The 21403-nt window shown below is 32.1% G+C and overlaps 1 protein-coding gene across 1 annotated transcript; it reads right to left on the bottom strand.

The window, feature by feature from the left end:
* Positions 1 to 14098: 14098 nt before the first annotated feature.
* LOC123657176 lies at positions 14099 to 14734 on the bottom strand. Its single transcript, XM_045592751.1, has one exon. It carries the CDS (start codon positions 14675 to 14677, stop codon positions 14099 to 14101), a length of 579 nt encoding a protein of 192 aa, XP_045448707.1. The 5' UTR covers positions 14678 to 14734.
* Between the last annotated feature and the right edge of the window lie 6669 nt (positions 14735 to 21403).

The raw sequence follows: 21403 nt of genomic DNA, 5'->3' as shown, positions 1-21403 counted from the left end.
ACATTTTCCCAACTCATTAATAAAAGGACATGTATCTCTGATGTTCTTGTTCCGGGCACATTCCATCAATATGTGGTAAAAGTCATCAACAACATTACAGACGGAGCAATTTGGAGATGTAGTTTTCCGCATTAGAAATGAGAATTTATTGCATGGAATGTGTCCGGAACGAAGCCTCAGTGCTGTCACAGTTTCTGTTCTACTCAAACATGATTTTTCAATCCATGGGGGTCGTGCAGGATGTGGTTGGATCGTGCGATACCATATACCTTTTTCCTTAGATCTTTGGTTAAAATATTCTTTAAATAGGTCATGACATTGAATTCTAAGCGTATATATATGGATAGTAAAAGAAGGTAAAAGGTTAATAGGGATACCCTCAGTTGAAGCTTCTTTAGCTAAAGTATCGACTAACTCGTTGCCCGCTAGACCAATATGAGATGGGATCCACTGTAAAATAACAGTTTTCCCACTCTCTTTGATTTGTGTAATTGTATCTAGAATGGAGTAGGCTATCGTTGTGCCTCGAAATGTCGAGGTGCAACGAGCCAGGTGCTGCAACGAGGTTTTGGAGTCAGATAATATTAAAATCCTGTTAGTGATTACAGTTTTGGAATAGGACAGTGCCTCTGCAATAGCAAGAAGTTCAGCTTCCATAATAGAGACTTGAAAGTTAATTTTCAATTTTATACAAAGTCCATTTTGTTGATCATAAAATGCTGCACCAATGTTATTATTGCTATTTTTAGAAGCATCTGTAAAAATGATGTAGAATGAAGTGTATATTTTGTTTATATAATTGCTACAGATTAATTTTAAATGAAAAGTATTATAATTATGTTTTGATTTAGTTATTGTTTCTACATTAGTTCTTATATTGTTTGCTATATCTATGTTATTAACCCAAGTGCTTAATGTAAACATACCTAATTTTTTTTTAGAGTCAATAGGTTTAGATTTAAGGTGTTCGTGTATTGTAGTTAATAAGGGTACCCTTTTATTTCTCCAATACCTATTATTAGTTAAAGTAGAAAGTTCAACAATAAGTTTGAATACTAAACAATTTTCCATGGATTTACTTTTAAGCCAATACTTACCAGCTAAATATCTTCTACGTAAATGCAAAGGAAAAAGGTATAACTCACTTTCCATTACATGGATTGGTGTTGTTCTAATAAAACCGCCTATTACACGCATGGCCTGATTTTGAATTCTGTCTAATTTTAACAGGGATGTTTTTGTGCTGTTATCATATAAAAAACTGGCATAGTCTATCCGGCTCCTAATGACGGATATATATAACTTTCGTAAATGTTTTTGATGCACTCCCCATCCCGAACCCGCTAATAGCTTAAATATATTAAGGAATTTAAGTACTTTGATTGAAATTTCGTTTATATGTTTCCCCCACCTAAGTGATCGATCCAACCACACCCCCAAGTATTTCACAGTATCAACTATATCCAGTGGATTATTATTTATACATACACAGAAGTCCACAGGACGTCGTTGCTGTCCTTTGTTAAAGATACATATTTTACTCTTATGTGTAGAAATGTCTAAATTTAGATTATAAAATAGTTTAGTTAGAATGTTAAGTGCGAGCTGTATATTATTCCTAGCATCAATCATATTATTTGAGCTTAAGTACAGTACATAATCGTCAGCATATTGCAAAATAGATACATTTGAGATAGATTTACACACATATATTGTCCCTATATTAAATAAAAGTGGTGACAAGGGGTCCCCTTGGGCCAATCCACGACCTGTACTTCGAGAGATCTCATAGTCTGAACCTTTAATATACAAATATCTTTCTTTGAGAAATGACCATAGATATCTACAAATATTTGATCCCACACCAAGACCATCTAAACAGAGTAATACATTACAGATATCAATATTATTATATGCATTCTCTATGTCAAGAAAACACCCAACAGTAAATAAATTTTTAGAAAAACCAATTTGGATTGAGGAAACTAAACAAGTTAAGCTATCTAAAGTTGAACATCCTTTCCTGAAACCCTTGGTCTCTTCGGAAAAAAGTTCATTATGCTCCATAAACCATTCGAGTCTGTAATTTATTATTGAGTGAAATATTTTGCAAATGCAGGACATAAGAGAGATAGGCCTAATCGAATCTATCGAAACAGAATCGCGTCCAAGTTTTGGTATGGGTGTAATACGCACTTGGCGCCATTGGTAAGGAACAAAAGAACAGGATAAAAACTTATTATAAAGAGTTAATAAAACTTCCTTGCCCCTTTCAGGAAGATTTTTAATCATCGAAAATGATATATTGTCGCACCCGGGTGCAGTATCCTTGGACTTAATGCATTTTTCGAGTTCATGTCTGGATATCTGATGTTGAAGCTGTGCGTTTACAGATCGAAATTGAGGATGAGGTGGTGTACAATAATCCGGGGATAAATTACATAGAAGTGTTTCGGCTATATTTTTGTCTACATGAAATTTTGATGATCTATACCCTTTCAACCAACGTAGGCGGTGCCACATATTATTTGCTGTAGTATTTTCGTCTAAGGAAGAGCAAAAATTGTGCCATGATTCACTTTTAGCCTTCCTTATTAGTCTCTGGGCGGTTCGAATCTTGTTCTGGAGTATATTTAAATTACTAGGAGTAGGATTGTGTCTAAAACGAGATAGGGCCAATCTTCGTTCCGCCACTGCTTTTGATAAGGTGGGATTCCAAAAAGGTTTGGGATGAAATTTAGTATTGGGATTTACAGGAATTTTAAAGAATGGAATACTTCGATCTGCGGCTTCATTTATAACATCAACAAACGCATTATAGCTGTTTTGCAAATCATCGAAATTAAATATATTTCTTTCAGCAAATAACTTGTCTATGATTTTAGAATATAGCAGCCAGTCAGTCTTTTTAAAATTACGTTTTTTAATAAATACGGGAACAACACTATTTGAAGTGGATAGTTTAACCATAAGGTGGTCACTTCCTAAAGTTTCATTTACTACCTGCCAATTAAATTTGAAGGAGATATCAGAAGAGACCAAAGAAATATCAGGCGAGGACTGTTGAAGAACACCGTTAACTAATTTTAAACGTGTATGACTTCCATCATTTAATGTAACTAAATTATTATCAATTAAGGAATCAAGAATTTGAATGCCTCGAGGATCCGTTTTGTTGGACCAATTGGTGTGGTGACCGTTAAAGTCTCCAAGAACTACAGATCGTGAAGATGCCAATGAAAAGATGTAATCCCAGTCACGTTGAGTTGTGTGAACATTTGGTGGACAATACACGGACATAACAGTTTCAATGTTATCGCAATTAAATATTTTTATACTCACTATCTCTATATTATTGTTGGTTTGTAAAGGATATAATTGAGTCTTCAATGATTTGTGTGCAAATATAGCCACGCCGCCCCAACCATCTGGTCTATCCCGTCGATAGATATTATAATCTTTTAGTGAAATATCAATATTCGGTCCTAACCAGGTCTCACTAATGGCCGCTATATCGATTTTACCAAAGCACAAAATATGTTCAAAATCAGCTAGCTTATGTTTTATACTCTGGGCGTTCCAATGCAAGATATTAATATTATTTATTTTTGTCATCAAATATTCTCAGTAAAAAAGACCAATCGGGTATATTATGAAATATCCAAGTTATTATCCACTCTACGCATATTTGTACCGAATTTTGTATTTTAAATTTAATTGAATCCCCTTTTCGTAAAATTATATTTTTAATTTTAAGTATTAATATATTAAAAGGAAAGTCTCTTTTTTGTTTTTCGTTGTTCTTTTGTATGATATCTTCGTCACTAGTTTGGCCACTGTACTGCATATCTAGATCACTATTATTCTCCGTAAACGTCTCTTCTACGTAACTGGATTTCCGACGATTCTTTCTTCTCTTCTTTAAAGACGGCCCTTGTTCGCTTAAGTTCTCTTCCACAACTTGACTTGTATTTGGGAGGTTTTTAGATGCTATATGTGCATAAGATGTGGTTGGATGAGCGTTTGAGGTAAGTGCCACATTATCAGATATAGAAGTTGGATTTTGTAAGGTAGATTCATTATAGCGTGCGGGCGAAGAAGGGGGAACGTAAATATCCATTGCTTTTCTATACGAACAATTAAATTCGGCCATGATATCACGAATTCTTCGTTCTTTTATATAGACTGGGCATGTCCTATCCAAAGCCATATGATTTTCACTGCAATTAATACATCTGTATACTGTGATGTCACAGCTGTCGTGCTTACCCCCACATTTTGGGCAATATGATTTTACAGACGGGCACATTTTACGTGGGTGTCCATATCTCCAACAGTTTGAACACTGTGTTACGGGGAAAACGTAAGGTTCTACTCTTACTTTCATATCAAAAATGTATATGTAAGTAGGCAATGAGGAACCTTTGAAACCTACTCGAACCTTTTCGCAATCTGACCAACCTATATCGTCTTTATTTTTCCTCTGAAGGCGTTTTACATTGATCACATCGGTGGTACATGAAATAGATTTTATTAAGTCTTCTTCTGTTATATCTAATTCAATGTCTTTAATTACTCCATAAGATAAACCAACCTCAAAAGGTCGCTGAAACCTCCAACCCATTTCTATAAAATGATCGCAACTTATTAAGCGGTCTGCACTTTCCTCGTTGTTTACTTCAATAGTAATTTTAAACGGATTAATATATTTAACTTTTGAAATATTTAATATATTCTTAGACTTAAATAATTTGGCGAGCGCAAATTGCTTAGGAAACATAGTTTTTGAAGTGACGGTCAATTGAATACCTTCTCTCAACGATCTCAATCTCTGTTTTCTTCGCACGACTTCGGTCCATTCATCTTGGCTTTCGTCTTCTTCTCGTCTTCTTTTATGAGTTATGTTATTATAGTTTTCTGCTATCATTTCCTCCTCATTATGTTGTGTAAGTTCATCATTTGAGTTTAATTGTTCATTCGAATTTGAGTTTTCATTTATATTTGTTATTATTATATTTTCGTCGACTTCGCCATCCTGAATTGTTTCTTGTTCCATTCTTATTAAGATATAAAATCGCACGCAATTGTAGCAGCCAGCCGGCGCGCGCCGGCTAGCGAACTATGGTAGTAAACGATTCCGAGAATCACAAGGTCACGCGCACTATTACAACTATAATACGTCTATGCACTATGATGCACCGATCGGAACTGACTCAAGATTTTCTTGTTTAATTTTATTAATGAGTTAATATCATGTTACGTGTTTGAAATGTGAACATTAAAAATAAAATTAAATTCATCACTCATCATCATCACTTCAGCCTGATACAGTCTACTACTAGACATAGGCCTCCCCAAGTTAGCGCCAAAAATGGCGTGAACTCATTTGTTTTGGCCATAGTCACTACGCTGGGCAGGCGGGTTGATGACCGCAGGGCTGGCTTTGTCGCACCGAAGACGACTCGGAGGGTAACAGCGCGAGTACGTTCACAAATATAAGTTCATCACGAAAGTTCTAGAAAATTCTTTCATCAAGAGAGTGCTAGATACTTTGTTTCTGAGTGACATAGGCTATATTTTAACAGAAGAAAACAGAACGTGCAAAATCATGTAATCTAGCCGCAAGCAGAAAGCTAGTATCACTTAAATAATAATTAAAATTGTATCGAAGTCAATGTGTGAATTATGTTATACGTATTACTGTATAAATATGATACCGTATTACAAGTACAATAGTAAAAGTAAATACAAAAATTTGGCAATGCATGCAGATTACATACAAACGCTTAATGGATTCTATGAAATTTATTCGCAACACATATTTTCCACACATCGTGCAACTTATATTTAAAAATATATAAAAGAATACTTAGAAATGTAGATCTTATGCAGTCCGCCATCAATAGAGCTACTCCACTTACCTAAAACAAAAATAATGAAAACTTATTAGATGAGAACAGTAACAGTTAATGACAGAGCGTAGAAATAATGATACGAGCGTAGAAATAATGATACGAGCTTAGCAACTCATAATGACACTTGTTTAGGCTAGTCGTGACCGCGGGAACTTGTACATTTCACTAGAACTAGTAGCTGGTTTAAAATTTACTAATAAATATATGTTTATTTTTTTATTAATTTTATATTGTTTGTTTTCTGTTAAATATAATATAACGAATTTAAGTTTGTTTTTAACAATAACAAGTATTTGTGAAACATATTTTACAGTTTTGTATTGGAAATATAAGTATTTACTAAATTTTAGACAGTGTAATTAATTTTATGAGAAATCGCCTTTGAGAATGAATAAATTAATGAATTTAATATGACAGGATCGTAAAAACCTTTATAAAATTGCATCTTAAAATGACATCAGCTCACGTTCTCCAATCTCAAGTACATTGTCCTTCACCTAGGTCATATGACAAAAATAGCACAAAAAATGTCTCTTTACAAAATCGAGTCACGTCAGGTCAAATTCTACTGGCTATTATTTAAAGGTACCATGTGCCCTTTGGAGAACTTTCAATACCCGTTATTGTTCCACCCCGCGTTCTGAGCCTTTGTGCCTACCTTCGGTCTGCAAATGTGCCCTTGGATAAACGTTATCCGAACTGCTCCTCGAATTTGTTGTTTAACTCAATGCAATAAGACAGTTTTTTGAAAATTTTACAGTTAACAATCATATATCCGAGATTTCATAATATTAAATAACTTTCCTCAGTTATGGAGACGGTTTTCAGTAACAATGATCTATTTTAAAAGAATTGATAGCAAAATTGCAACAATTACACTAATATTCGTATGATAAAGGTGTGATTGTAATTACAATAAATGCTTTTATTATAATAATGTTTTATTACAATCCAGTATTAATTATTTTTTTATTGAATTTATTTTATATACATGAAATATTTCACATTACATTTACCACACAATGTATTAAAAATAATTTCAAAAGTAGCAGGGTAGAAACAAAAACGGTTCTTCTAGCCTTTAAGCCTAACCATTTAGCAGTGCTTTTAAGAGAGCATAGAGGCTTTGATTCGATGCTGGCCTTCCCCAGCTAGTATTAAAGTTTACATTCCCTTGACACCAACTTCTAACAGTTGCAGGGAATTAGTCGAAGTTTTGCGACACACGTGTGAGATTACAATGGATCGAGGATTGAGACGAGTATAGAAAATTTGATCTATTGATGTTGGATTATTACCCGTGGAATACTTAATATTTTGAAGCAAATTCTGCAGCAGCTGAATCTATACCGCTTACTAGGAATTTATATTGACCAATAAACAATTTTTGGATTAAGGTCGAAAACAGAAATAAAACTATTTTATAATGAACTTTAAGTCTTTGATAAAAACGATATTCAAATAATTTGAACAGTTAATTTTTATTTAAACGAAAATGACTTAACGTTGATTTAGATAGATCATAATCCAGTTGACATTTAACTGTACCAGTTTAATAATAACCAAACATATATATGAATAACTTTGGCTTAAATTAATGTCCCGACAAATGTTACTTACATTCGAACGTAATTGCGTGTCCATTCCCTATCCGGCTAAACAATTAGCCATTATAATCTTATATGCTTTATCATCTCTGTATATTATTAGGCTAGCTATTTGATGCAAATCAGATGGTACATCCATCCCTAAAAGGCAAGGGAATCGGAGAGGAAAAAATAGAAATGCTTAACTTTTTATAAATGTTTATGCGGATGCTTTGTCCCGATGTCTAAATCACAAAAGGAGGTTTTCAGAACGACAAAGGCTATTTTCGACATTTATTAAAATATTATCAACTTTTTTTCGAGATCCGAGACCTGTTTTTTTTTGTATAGTGACGAATAAATTGCGAGATTATGCGAACGTTGCTGCGATATTTAAATCTCGTAATGCTCCTCTGCACCTTTATTTATATGTAAAATATTAACAATCATATTTATGAAAACCTAAAGTTGTAATAAGATAATTATAAAATTAACATATTTGACACAGGTAAATAATTTAAAGCATTTTTGTTTCTATAATTACTCTTTACAAATAATTACAAAGGTAGGAAACAAAACACATGAATACATAAGACCAATTACAATTTTTAACACATAGATATAGTGATAATAAAAATTCATTACGATATTAAGGATTTCGAGATATCTAAGATACATTTAAATTATAAAAAAGCAGTCCATGTCAGTCTGGCCGGAAAATAGAAAAATGGGATGAGTAGATGATTGAAGACAGCACACCGCTACTAGCAGCTAAACCCAGGTGCATTAACGAGATTTTGATTTACAGCTATTACACAAGTTAAGGTAAATTACGCTTATTTGTAGTTTTCCTAGTCGAGTAATCGCTCGTATTATGTTATAAAGTTGACGTTATTATGATAATCATGTAGTCATATCGGTTACAGCTTCATCCAGACCTAAAGCATTATGAATAGTTCCTATTTATGTAACATGTTATTATAAAAGCTTTTAACTTGTTGACAGTGACTGATTGGCATTAAAATGCTATGATTTGGAAGTAGACATTTTTTGTATTTTTTGTTTGTTATGTTCCAGCGGAAACGATTTCTCATTTTTATGTATCTGTTAAAAGTTAAACGTCATTTTTATAAAATGTATACTCCGAGGACATTACTCTTCTGATGTTATCGTTTTACAAAACGATATTTCTATATTCTGTATTCGTAAGACTATAAAAAAATACTTAACTCAATATTTTAGAGATGATAAACTGGTTAATAACAAATGATGCATCATTTAATTAACGTACTCTCCCTTTTCTCTTTCTTCCTTATTCCTTTGTTTAAAATCTTACGTCTCAACATGTCTGATATCTTAACAAAGTAAACAAAACATCTTCCAAAGATTAAAATCATCCGATGCTTAATACGGTATTAAGGACAAAGATCTTTGTAAGGTTCAGTAAGATGGTACGAGCGCTATTGTGTCACCTGAATTATTATTGTCCTGAATTAATTTGGTAGCAGACTGCACGTTAGCTTTTGTCACGAAATATCTCTATGGGATTTTGACAGTATTCCAGTCCGTATTATGTTGTCATCCTTTATGATTATAGTCTTGGCTTTTCGGGTTTATTGATTAAGTTACATTAATGTGTTCGAAAAGTTAATGTTTCTTTAGACTTCCTATCACTGGCTGGTATCGTTAAAGTGTATACTTGTGTGTGCAACATTAAATAAGTCATTTAAGTTTAAGAGCCATTTCACAATTTTACGCTCTGCAAGTTTAGGTAAATTTGGTCGCATCGCGCGAGTCGTACGAACCGCGCGATCTTTGTGCTAGTACGTATAGTGTGACAACCAAAAGACCATCGTGATCATTTTCTGATGTATAATAAAAATTATAACTATGGTATAAAATGTTTTTTACATAATTAATTTGTTAAAAATTTCAAGTATATTATATAACAACAGTCAATAAATTTAAAATAAAATTAAAAAAATCAATTTTATGAAACAATTTTTTTAAATTGATTTAGTTTTTTCAGTTTACGAATGAATCTAATATTTACGATATGAATAAAAAAGCATTTAATGACATCGACACCGACAAACATATTAATTAACAAATAACAAGACAAACAGATTGAAATGGCTATTTGTATTGATAGTGTGAGAAAAGAAAATTAAATTATACATTTGTTTACAGAAATTATCATTATATTATTTTACAGTCATTCTCGTAATATGTTTATTTTATTTATATTTTATTATGAAAGTATCAAATGCGTTTTATCCGCTATAACAACAGGCGCTTGGCGCGTGTGAGCGAAAGAGACGGCTGCGCAGAATTTGGCGTGGACCTTACCTCTAAGAGCGCTAGCGCTCGACTGATTTACCGGGCTTGATGCGTGGCAATATATACTATCTTTTTATTATTTAATATAAAATGTATTAAAAATAATTACATCTTTTAATTATTTTTTTTTGTATTTCTTAATGATGTAAGTTTACTTTGATGAAGATAGTTCGTTAATATTTCTTAGTTTTCTAAGAGAAATATCGCTTTTAAAATTGTACTTATTTGGAAAATATTCGTAACTTTAAATTTTTTTTATCGTTTAATAGAGATACAAATGGAATAAAAATCTATGATAGTGGACAACAAAATTATATTCCACATTATTATGAATGGTATGTTTATATATATATGAATGGTATGGTTATTGAAAAGTAGGACTTCAAAGTATACATTGCGACCGTTTACCCAGGGAGGAGGCTGATGAAAAGGTTAATAATTTTATACACATAATATAAATCAAAATTCTGATCCGACTATGGACTACAACAAAGGTTGCTTTATTATATTTCAAGAATATAAATTACATTATTGCATCCAACACTGAGATTAACGACGTCAAAATATTACAATTTCGCGGATTGTTACCGATTTTTGTGAAATGGCTCTTTCTACACCAGAACAAATAGTCACTTTCACTTTAAATCGAAATAAGTACCTACTTTTTTTACTATATATGCATTGAGAATACATAAAAAGCTAAATTATTTCTGGTTTTTATTATTACAAAAAAATAAAATAAAAATAGCTTTTATTTCTATTAGTATTAAAATTTCACTTAATATTATTATTTTTTTTATATTTTAATTTGCTTAAAAATGAGAAAGTGCACTCATTCTTCATTTAACTCAGATCTTAAAGCCAAATCTAAAAACTCTGAAAAGTTTAATTTTTTATTTATAAAAAAAATCTTAAAAGTTTCATCCCACACCACAACAACATAAAAATATTAATAGATCTAACATCAGACATTTTACTTCAGAAATAATAGAGAGTTATTGATATTTCGCAAAATTGCAAACGAAAGAACAAATTCATTATACTTGTACGCTAATAGAGAAATAAAACTGTTTCATTTATTTTACAATTTCAAACGTACAAACGTAATAGCTAGATCAAGTTAGAAACCCTATTCTACGAGATGGGATGGAGTGTAGTGCTTATGTCGAGTATTACGAGCCTATTTGTGGCGAGTGAAACCTAACAGCGCCACTCTAGGCGTCCGGACTGACCTAATAATCTTTATGCCGCATTAAGTGTTTAAATGAAAAATTTGTTGAGGAATAATATATTTTTAATAGATTTGAAAAAAAGGAAGGGTTTCTCAATTTGACTGTATTTTTTATGTTATGTTACCTCATATTTTTTCTAGGTGTATCGATTTTGATGTATTTTTTTAATCGAAAGCTAGAACTTATCGTGTAGTCCATTTAAATTTGTTTGAAATCATACGAACCCTATTTATTTCTGATAATAACAGTAATATGATTTACTTAAAGGATTTTCAAATTACCAAGTAATGAAAAATTTTATCAATTATTCACAAAAGCGTTAAGAAAGCGTTGCAAATTTTGGTTTGATAATGTCCCAAATATGCATTAAACGATAGATTTTCCTTAAAATAAGATTAGAAATAAGACTATACAATATTTTCTCGTCAACTTTTTGTATTGAGGGAAAAACTTTTTCTGATTTTATCGCGGTAAAATCGGAAAAAATGTTTTTGATTATAATGAGTGAGTTCGCACAAGTATTAGAAAAAAAAAATTATATTGTTTTTATGGATACAAGTTTTTTGTGCGAACTAAAAGCAGTTAGAAATCTTTATTATTTTATGTAAAAGAAGTTACCGCAAAAACTAAAATAAAGGTTCGTTGTCCGTCAGTATTTACGTAATTTTAGCATGATATCAAATTTTATCTATTTGCCTAACGATTTGTCCCGTGGCCTCGTCGGCGATACCGAGTCCGATGTGGGCTGTACGTGACCCCAGCCAGATAACCCGTTCCTACGTGCAGCGGACGAAACGACCCCCGATAAAAATAGCACATGAATATAGAGTCTTGAGGAAAGGGTTATGTAGTAAAGGTATCTCGTTAGGATAATTTTTTTTAAAGTATAACATCTCGTATGTGATATTTGATGATGTTATACACATTTACGTTCGTTATTTGAATTTTACGCAGTTTGTGATTCACATATATAAATTTGAGATATGAAATATATCCTTCTTGACTTTATTTTATTACTTTGAAAATGTAAGATTAATATTTTGTTACTGTCCCATTTCTAGGTAAATACTTCTTTCTTGTTATACAAGAGAAAGTATACAATAAAATAAGTCTTTATATTACTTTGAATGAAATAAATAATCTATTAAATGAATCCGCATGAATGCTTAATCAAATCGCATGATAAATGAATGTATGTGATCACTTAGCGAAAGCAATTACGCTAAGAGAATCAACTGTCATCACGCTGTCGACTATGAGTGCTGAATAAATGCTGACAACCGTTCGTCCCCTCTTTGTATTAGACGTATCGTTTCCACTACTCAAACCGAATTACTAGAAATGACATTTTGGGTCGGATATTCAATTAGGTATAATTTGATTTAACGCGTGCCAGTACAATGACTTTTTTTCTTAAGTTTTTGGACTTGTACTTTTAATATTATTTTCATTTTATCAGTACTAGAGATACTTTTTTATTCCTTGAAATTATTTACAGGTAAAAAGAAATTTTGTTTTTAATTCAAAACGAGACTTGAAAATAATACTTGTTTTCTTTTGTTTATATTTTGCTACATTTTATTTGACGTTTAGATAAGATCTAAACTCTTAACATTCTTTCAAAATAATATCATCAACCAATACATTTTAAGACTTCTATTGACTCAAAAACTTAAAGAAATACAAATATATATGACATTCCCTCGCTACTTTGTGGCACCCGATCCCCGATATAAAAAAAGCTTCGTCTTTCATCCCGATATATCACTCTCCTACTCATTCGCTATTGCCTTTGTACGCGCTTTAGCAACCATCAACGGAACTAGAACAGCCGGTGAGTTTCATTTGAACCCTGCTATTGTTCCTGAGGCTGTGAGCCCAGTGTGACGGAAAATTAAAAAGGCAATTTCCTAAATGAGACCACTCGCAGTACAGGGTTAACTCGACAGTAATAAGCCGTGTATGACGCCCAAACCTATATGTAAACGTGTAGATGTTGCCGCTAGTTATGCGTTGTTGTAGCAACACAGCTTATTGAATATATTTTTCAGTAATGGAAGTATAAGTATGGATCTCAGATGAAACTGCCGTAAAATTCGAGATATTACAATATAATTACTGATTCGGGTATTGTGACATTTTTTAAGTTATTTCTCCATCTTATCTTCATTTTATATCCTTTGAGAATTGATTTTTGTTAGTTATATCATAGTTGCCGTTTAGTTTAAATTCAACAATAAAATCCTTAGTTTTATTAGATATTGACATAATATTCAAAACATTTTCATTAAAAGTAATATTTATTACATTCATTAGCAAAGCCTTACAGAAGTATTTTGGTTATAAGAAGATATTATCATTTAATATTTAATATGTTAATAGTTTGTTATCGACACGATTATGTAGATTTTATGTAACTTTATAAAATATATTTTAACACACTTTAAAATTTAATGTTTTTAAAAACTTGTTGTTTCTTAATTTTACTTAAAAGGTTAAAGCAATAGAAAAAAGATAATTTAAAGTATCACAGTAACACATTAAAACATTTCTTCAGATAATAATTTGCCGTATAGCTGTAAGAATAAAATACGTACTACTTTACAAAAAAAAAAGAGCAAAGTTTCACAAAACCGAAGCAGTAGTAAATCGCTTCGATCTCATGGAATTTATAAAATTAAGATAATTTTATAACCCGCGGCAATAATCATTAATTTATCGAATCATAAATATTATTATAGATAATACTTTACATTTACATAAAAGAAATCGTTACATTCGTTTAAGCTTAGCGTGTCAAATTAAACTATCTTAGCTTCTCGGTAACATTTGTACCCGTCTTACCCACAATTATGTCAGACACCGGCGCCGCGGTCAACAGTTAACTACCATTTAAATAAAAGAATAATGAGACGCGTAACCGGATTTCAAAAGGTTAAGAGTTATGTTTACATATACGATACGTTTTTAGACTCGGTTAATTGGGTGGTTAATTAAGGCCCTTCAAGCCTATTGAGCTCAATGTTTAGTTAATGAGAAAAGCTGAAGCTATATTTCTCGAAGACTCACATAATAGAAGATTTTTCCAGCTCCCTCCGAGAGCGCGAAGACAGCGGTGCAGTCTAGGCGTAGGGTTGACAGGCGGTGCTCGAGGAAGTGGTATCCTTACGTCTCCTTCTGATGAACTTCTACCCAGTAACGACGATCCTCTATCCCTTGACAAGGATCTGCGTCGGCCAAATGGAGCACCTCTTACAGTTGCGAAAGTCTCCTCGCCAGTTACACCAAACGTATCCAATGGAATTCCTTCAGGCTCCCTTCTACTTCTCACTGAGAATGTTCGTCTGAATCCACTTGCTAAGCCTTCAATGGTTTTTCTTTTCGGCTTAGGTATTTCCTCTGAACTAATGACTGTAATATCGTCAAAGTCGTGTGGGTTATAGGACCGAGGAGTTCGCTGGTGTTCTATTCCTGATAAATCTTCAACACCACCATGTCTGTATCTCAGAGGTCTTCCTCTGTCTATAATACCGAGTTCATCATAGCTTCTGTATGTTGATGTCCGCCGCGGCGCAGGCGGGCGACCCGCTCTGTCGATCGTCATAATTATTTCTTTTGTCCTTATTGGTAACCTGACAAAGAAATGCTAATATTAAGCATTTTAGTCGACGCGCTATTGGTTTCTGGTAAACTTAGCTTGCATCGACGAGCAGTTCTACTAAAACACAAATAACTTGCGATTTACATTTCTGTGAAAACTATAAACTGTTTACGCAGTTGATTTGAATATACCTATTTATAATTTATTTGTTACAAAATTAGACCACCTTGAGCGGGTACCAGACATTGAAAATTGTCTTTGGGGGTTCGCAACTGCTTCGTTTACTTAGTGTTAAATTTGCGTGTAGATCGCTCATTCAACATCATAGTATCGTGACTTGTTCAACTTCTGGAAATAATAAAGCAAATTCCATTCTCATAACCTAACGGACGATTAGGCTGAACTCTTCAAGGTTAATTTTGTACGTTGCAGGAAATAGCAGTAAATTTTACGTGAGCTGATGTTGCGTAATGTTGAATTCAAATAATATTTTAATGAAAGTAAAAAAGTTATAACCGAGTATTTTACGAACAATAATTTGAAACATTAAAAGTTTAAATATCATTTCCTGAAAACGAGTACAATTAAAATGGAGTGTCCGAGTCTTGTGTAACATTCGAGTAGCTAATTTTAAATTACTACAAAAAATCATATAATGTAATAAGTTAAATATAGCAATATGTATTGTTAACATTAATAAAGTTCGAAATATTTAATTTTATTATCAAAAATATTACATTGGTGACGTCGCTTTAATAAGATTACCGTCAACGAATTTTATCACCATTAGAAATACATTGTAAGTAACAAATTATAATATATGTCACAGTTGTAGCAAGGAATGAAATCATGTATCTGAGCGGATAAAACCACGAGGGAAACATAGCTGGAAAATCGTGAAATAATTTACTAGAAGCATGTCTATCTCATTCTCGAAATCTTAATGTCAGGAATGGTACGCTAAATTAGTAACGATAACAAACCGCACCCATAAACCTCTTGCCGGCTAAACGATGTTTTCAAAACAATTATAGAATTAGGGCTTCCTGCTCGTGTCGTCAAATACGGATTTGACCTGTTCTAGATCGTAGTATACATCCTCATTCAGAGGAGAACCAATTCATATTTAATTAAGTGCTACGGTAATTATTGCTGCAACAATTCAAGCTAATCTTGAGACATATGTACAGAGAAACAGTGAACTTTGAATTGTTTTGCTGGCATAATATCTTTTAGCTCAACAATGAAGATCATAATATAACATATATGTATATGTATGTCAGTATATGCATCTTAGTAGCGTAGAGGATTAATTTCTATTCTTTTTTATTTTAATACATAAAAGATTAATTGCAGAGAAAAGATTGTACGCTGTTATAGTTTTCCAATAAATATTTTATTATAAAACATTACTCAATACTATGTACTTATAAACCACTACTAGATACTTCAAGCGTTTTGATAAAATCAACGTGTCACCACTTCGATTGGAAAGAACAGTGATATCACAATAATTCGTTACATTGTTTCACCTACGATTGTCAGCCTTTGCGTTTATCTGATAAAATCGAGTTTACACCGAACGATATGTCACCTATAATTCGTTGAAAAGGGTAAGTGGTCGAACGGAACGTAATGTGAAAATGTCGACAGTGTAAATGCTTTTTATATATGTAGTAATATTACGTAAGTTTGATATTGTCGAATTGTACGAACTTTAAAATAACGGATTGTGATTTCAATTTATTTCATTTAATTACTTTAAATATTATAAAGATTACTGCGATAATTGAGTCCATTACTGTTTAATTAGCAATCTTGATCTAATTTTACAGGTGATAGAAATTATAGGACTGACATCATGTGTGATTTTTAACGTTTTTTGGCCTTAATATGGCCTGGTAATAATATACCATGTACAGTTCTTACTTTAAGTAAGTGAACCATATACTACTATACGTAAATAATGTATCAAAGTAACGTAATATTATGCGTATAGTGATATTTGTATTGATTGTATACAAGTTGTTACAATGGTGAACTAAACTAATTACTTAAAACGTAAGTATTGTTGATTTGTACATACCTACCTATATTATATAAGAGCGTTCAGGACATATTAAAAAAAAATCTTTCTGGCCAGTCGGTGTACCTACTGGTGAAATTTGTTAGCTATAGTATGACGCTATGATTAAAAATGGTCAAATAGAAAACATCGATGATTGAGATAAGTATAGTAAATGTAAGTAAAACCGCGAGCCGTCAAGAGCGTAATTTGGTATTTTGTTGGCTGTCTTCCCCAGACTCGTTTATGACAAAATTTAATTACTCAAGAATAAATAACATTAAGTATTCAGTAAGTAACTTGTATTTGATGTTAAGACCGTATTTACTCGAAAATACAAGACAAATTAAGATTTAATTTAAACGAAATAATTAACTGTTACCTAAACGGAAAATTCCTAAGATAAAAAGTAATGTTTATATAATTTATATTACCTTTAAATATAATATTGTTTAGAAAAAGAAATAAAATAAAAGTAATAAAATAAAAGTATTTTGTGTTAAATATACAATTAACACAAAATTCTTGGATGTCTTTATTTTTGCCATCGCGACACTAAACATTGTTTTTCTATTTTATTGACCGAATGAATCAGACGTTTTTAATATATTTACCTAAACAATAAAATGAAATATATGTAAAATTGAACGTTGTTTTCAATTGAACATTGCGTGGCGCTGTGGCGTGTCTCCATAGTATTATAATATTGTTTACGAGCCAGGAAGACCCTTCGTAATGTGAGTTGAACTGTGTCAACTGATGTCGTCATAAAATGAATAAACTATATTATTATGGACGCGATGTGACATAAATTCTCTTTACCCGTGACGCAACAGAGCGCTTAGCGATTATATGAACTTGCATAACTAGGTAAAAAATATTATGAAAATATTAATGACTATTACTAACAAATTAGCGACTCTGTCACATTATAAAACACCGCCGTGGAAACTTAAAAAAGTACCTAATAATAATATTACAAGTATCAATATTAGTCATACTCATAACACGCTCTGGACAATGCTATTAATATAATTCGGTACTCGTAGCTAATTAATGTTATGTATACAAGACCACTCAAGTCGAGACTAAACACATACTTTGAAGGACGCGCTTGAAGCCGTTTAAGTAAGAAACAGGATGTGTTCACAAATCATAGAGCTAAATTGGTAAAGCTTTTAAGATTAATTCTGGCCACGGCTTAAATCATTATAAACGAACAAACATTCATCAATGGGTGTCAAAAAGATTTGGATTAATTTTTTTTTTTTTTTTTTTGAGTTTCTATTCAAAATGATCGATATTGTACGATTATTTAACGGTGTGAGAAAAAGTATTAAACTATTAAAAATTAATTCAAACTTAAATGAAAATAAGCATAAAAGCGTTGTTTTAACGACATACATATTTAATATTAATTACATGTATCATAATAGTCATGTTACAATGCGATCGTTAAAACGTGTATTTACTTTCAATCATTATAAAAAAGCATGTTAGTACTTGCTTTTATTTTCCTCATATATATTTCCAGTCCTCAAAATATAATTTTTACAATAAAATATTATAATATATTTTTTTGAAGAGCAACGAAACGTACTTGAATTTATAAAAAGTAAATATATTCTATAAATAAAAAAATAAAAAATAATGAGATCTGTAAACGGTCCAAATAAATAGCAAAAATGTAAGATATTCTGCGAGACGGTCGCAGGGAAACGGTAAGTATTGCCACACGATGCGAGAGATCAAAGGTAAGAGGTAGAAACAAATCGTTAATTCGAACCGCCACGATGCGCATTAAGTGGTGTAGACATGCCGCATTCGAAATGGAAGTTAAATAACAGTTTTTTGTAAGACATGCTGACAAATATTAAATTCGAGGTTTATTAAAAATAATAGCATTTCAATATACTTATTAATAATATTTTTTCTTAAATATTTAAAGATGGATTGTTCATATATGGTTGTTATGATACATTATTGTTAAAGTTGTTGGCATTCATAATCTATCAAATGGATTAAAATTCTATGTAAAACGAATTAAAATATTAAATACTGGGAAGTAGTTATTAATGAATATTTAATGATGACATAAAAATTTTATCAACCATTATTTAAACTAAAATACGGTACTGAATTGAGCTTTATAATCCTCAGAAATACTTCGATCATTGCCTCAACTCACTGTATATATATAAAAAAATAATAATAATAATGTGCAAACAGAATTACAATGGTCATAAATACAATGTGATTATAATGAGGGTAAGGTAAGTATGTTAGAGGCGCCTCTGGAGGGCGCGCGATGTTCTTGCCAGCTCGTGACCAGGACGGATGCAAAATTATCGCGATAAAACCAGACAGAAATTTCTACTTTTAGGTACGTTATTATTAATACGTTGAGAACTTCGATTTACAAGCCCTATTTTCCCAGGAAAAAGTCGTATAGGTTTAGATGTTAGCTTAATTTTTTTTATATGATCTCATTTCTGCATTGATTTATTAAAAAATAATTAAATGACCTAGAAGAGAAGAGAAGATTCACGTGTCTGCTCGAATATAATTATTTTAAGCACCTGTAGTCCTTGTAATAACTTTATTATTTGTTTAAATTTGTGTTGTTACAGTGCGTTTTAATAATCTGTTTCAACCTTAAGATCGTGATGCTTGCGAGCGTGTGTGGTCCGTATATGGTGGGTTTATCGCCTCTATCGCGCTACTCCATACGAGTAAACTTTAACCATTGACAATGCGATTTCCATGAACATTTGGTTTGAATTGCGACTTGTGTTAAGTTTTGTTTTGTGAAGATAACAAAAAGTTTTAATATTTAAATTAATACTTTAAAATAATAATTAGCTCATTTTCTTTTCATTAGTTCTCCATTAATCCTATACCAACAGGTATAAGTGGCTCATTTTGTCAACGTCGATTAGCTTATAAACTCCTTTTACAGGAAACTGCAATAAATATTAATCCAATAAATGACATACACGTAAATAACAGTATTTCTGGTTAAAACAACGAGCTCGCCGTAAATATAGCAAGACCTAGGGTCAAACGCCGTGCTAGAATCGCAATGCGTCCGTTAGTGCAACTAAGGAACAAAGACATTTATTTACCGCCATTTATCAGTAACAATACATAATTAAAAACACAATTCGCGTGTTCTAAGGTCGATAAGTTTTTATTTATTTTAACTATCGAAATTAAATTGTTAATAAACGTTAACGAACACGATGATAATAATTTACTATAGGAAATATAAAATCACAATTTCACATATCTAATTTAATACGACAACCTCAACAAAAACTATCTCATCTAGCGTACTCAGCCATTAATCTCGATCCGCGATCGCTGTTTTCGATTAACAGATTGTGACGCGAACGGCCCGCGCCAATAATGTTAAACGCAAGCTATAATCAAATAACGACAAAAACCAAGAATCGATTACATACGCTAACGAGACAGGGGGACTGACACAGGCGATCCATCAGTAGAGAAATCTGCTTGGTGATGGTGCTGAATTACGAGCACTCCGTTAGCGTGACCATAATCCCAACAATACATGACCCAAGAGAAAGTGCCTACTCGTTTCATTAATAAAGCCAATCCAGCCTCGAGCAATTTAATAACAAAGGAGGCTTCATAACACATATCGGCATGTAATTGCTAAATTGATAATTCACAAATTCGTCTGTCGGCAGAAATGCCGAATGGAATGGAGCGTCGAATTCTCGACACGACATAGGCAGTAAATTGTCGAGCTTCGTGATCGCCATTATACTGACACTTTAACGAGAGGGTTTTAAAATGAAATTTCATGTAAACAACGAGGAGAGAGCGATGAAAGAGAAAAGATTTGTACAGGTCGATGGTAAGTCACAAGGATGGGGACTCGGTTATTCATCAGAGGTGAAAGCGATGTCTGATAATCCTAAATCACCTGAAGGCACGGAGGGTGTGCGCGCGTCTCGCGCTCAACAAAGAAAACCGTAAATCATGCATCAATATTAGACGATGTCATCATACGATTTATCAAAACAAAAGTGAAGCTTCGGATAAACTTACCGAAACAGTGGTACACACCGAGGTGTTGATATGTACAAACATACTTAAAAACTTTAATACTTTTTATTGCCTGCATATGTTTTTATGAACACGTTAAAATAATCTTAAGTTCGTGTATTTATATGATATTTTAGCTACAAATTCCAATTAGCAAGTACTTTTTACTTTTGAGATATCGCAGCATGCCTGCAGGGCACAATATTTTCAATTCCATTTGGAGAAAAGAAAAACTTATATCGTATCGACCGTGCGGCCAGAATTTTGCCAATTTCACTCAACTCGTTTGCATTTCGAGTGAGCAATTTGAATGGAGCCTTTATTTATTTTCCATCGGACATCTGTTAAAATGAAATACCAATTTAATATTTTTTATCGAACGCTTTATCAATTTTAACAGTATTTTGTTGTTAAATATATATAAAAACATTAAGTTAAATAATCTTTTATTTTTGAGAAATATTTTTAACTTCAGGGTAGTGGTACAGTCAGTCACTTTCGACATTAAATTTTAGTTTTAATTTTTTTTAATGTTAACGTACCGTACGTTTTTCGCTAACAAAACCGTAAATTTCCGACGGCCATGTCGC

This window comes from Melitaea cinxia, chromosome 10 (genome assembly GCF_905220565.1).
Source record: "Melitaea cinxia chromosome 10, ilMelCinx1.1, whole genome shotgun sequence".
Classification (NCBI taxonomy): Eukaryota; Metazoa; Arthropoda; class Insecta; order Lepidoptera; family Nymphalidae; genus Melitaea; species Melitaea cinxia.
The sequence above is the reverse complement of the archived record's forward strand: the minus strand, read 5'-3'. Positions and strand labels throughout refer to the sequence as shown.

Excerpts from the sequence above, each read along its gene's own strand:
- LOC123657176 (XM_045592751.1), bottom strand. The coding sequence starts at position 14,677 with ATGACGATCGACAGAGCGGGTCGCCCGCCTGCGCCGCGGCGGACATCA.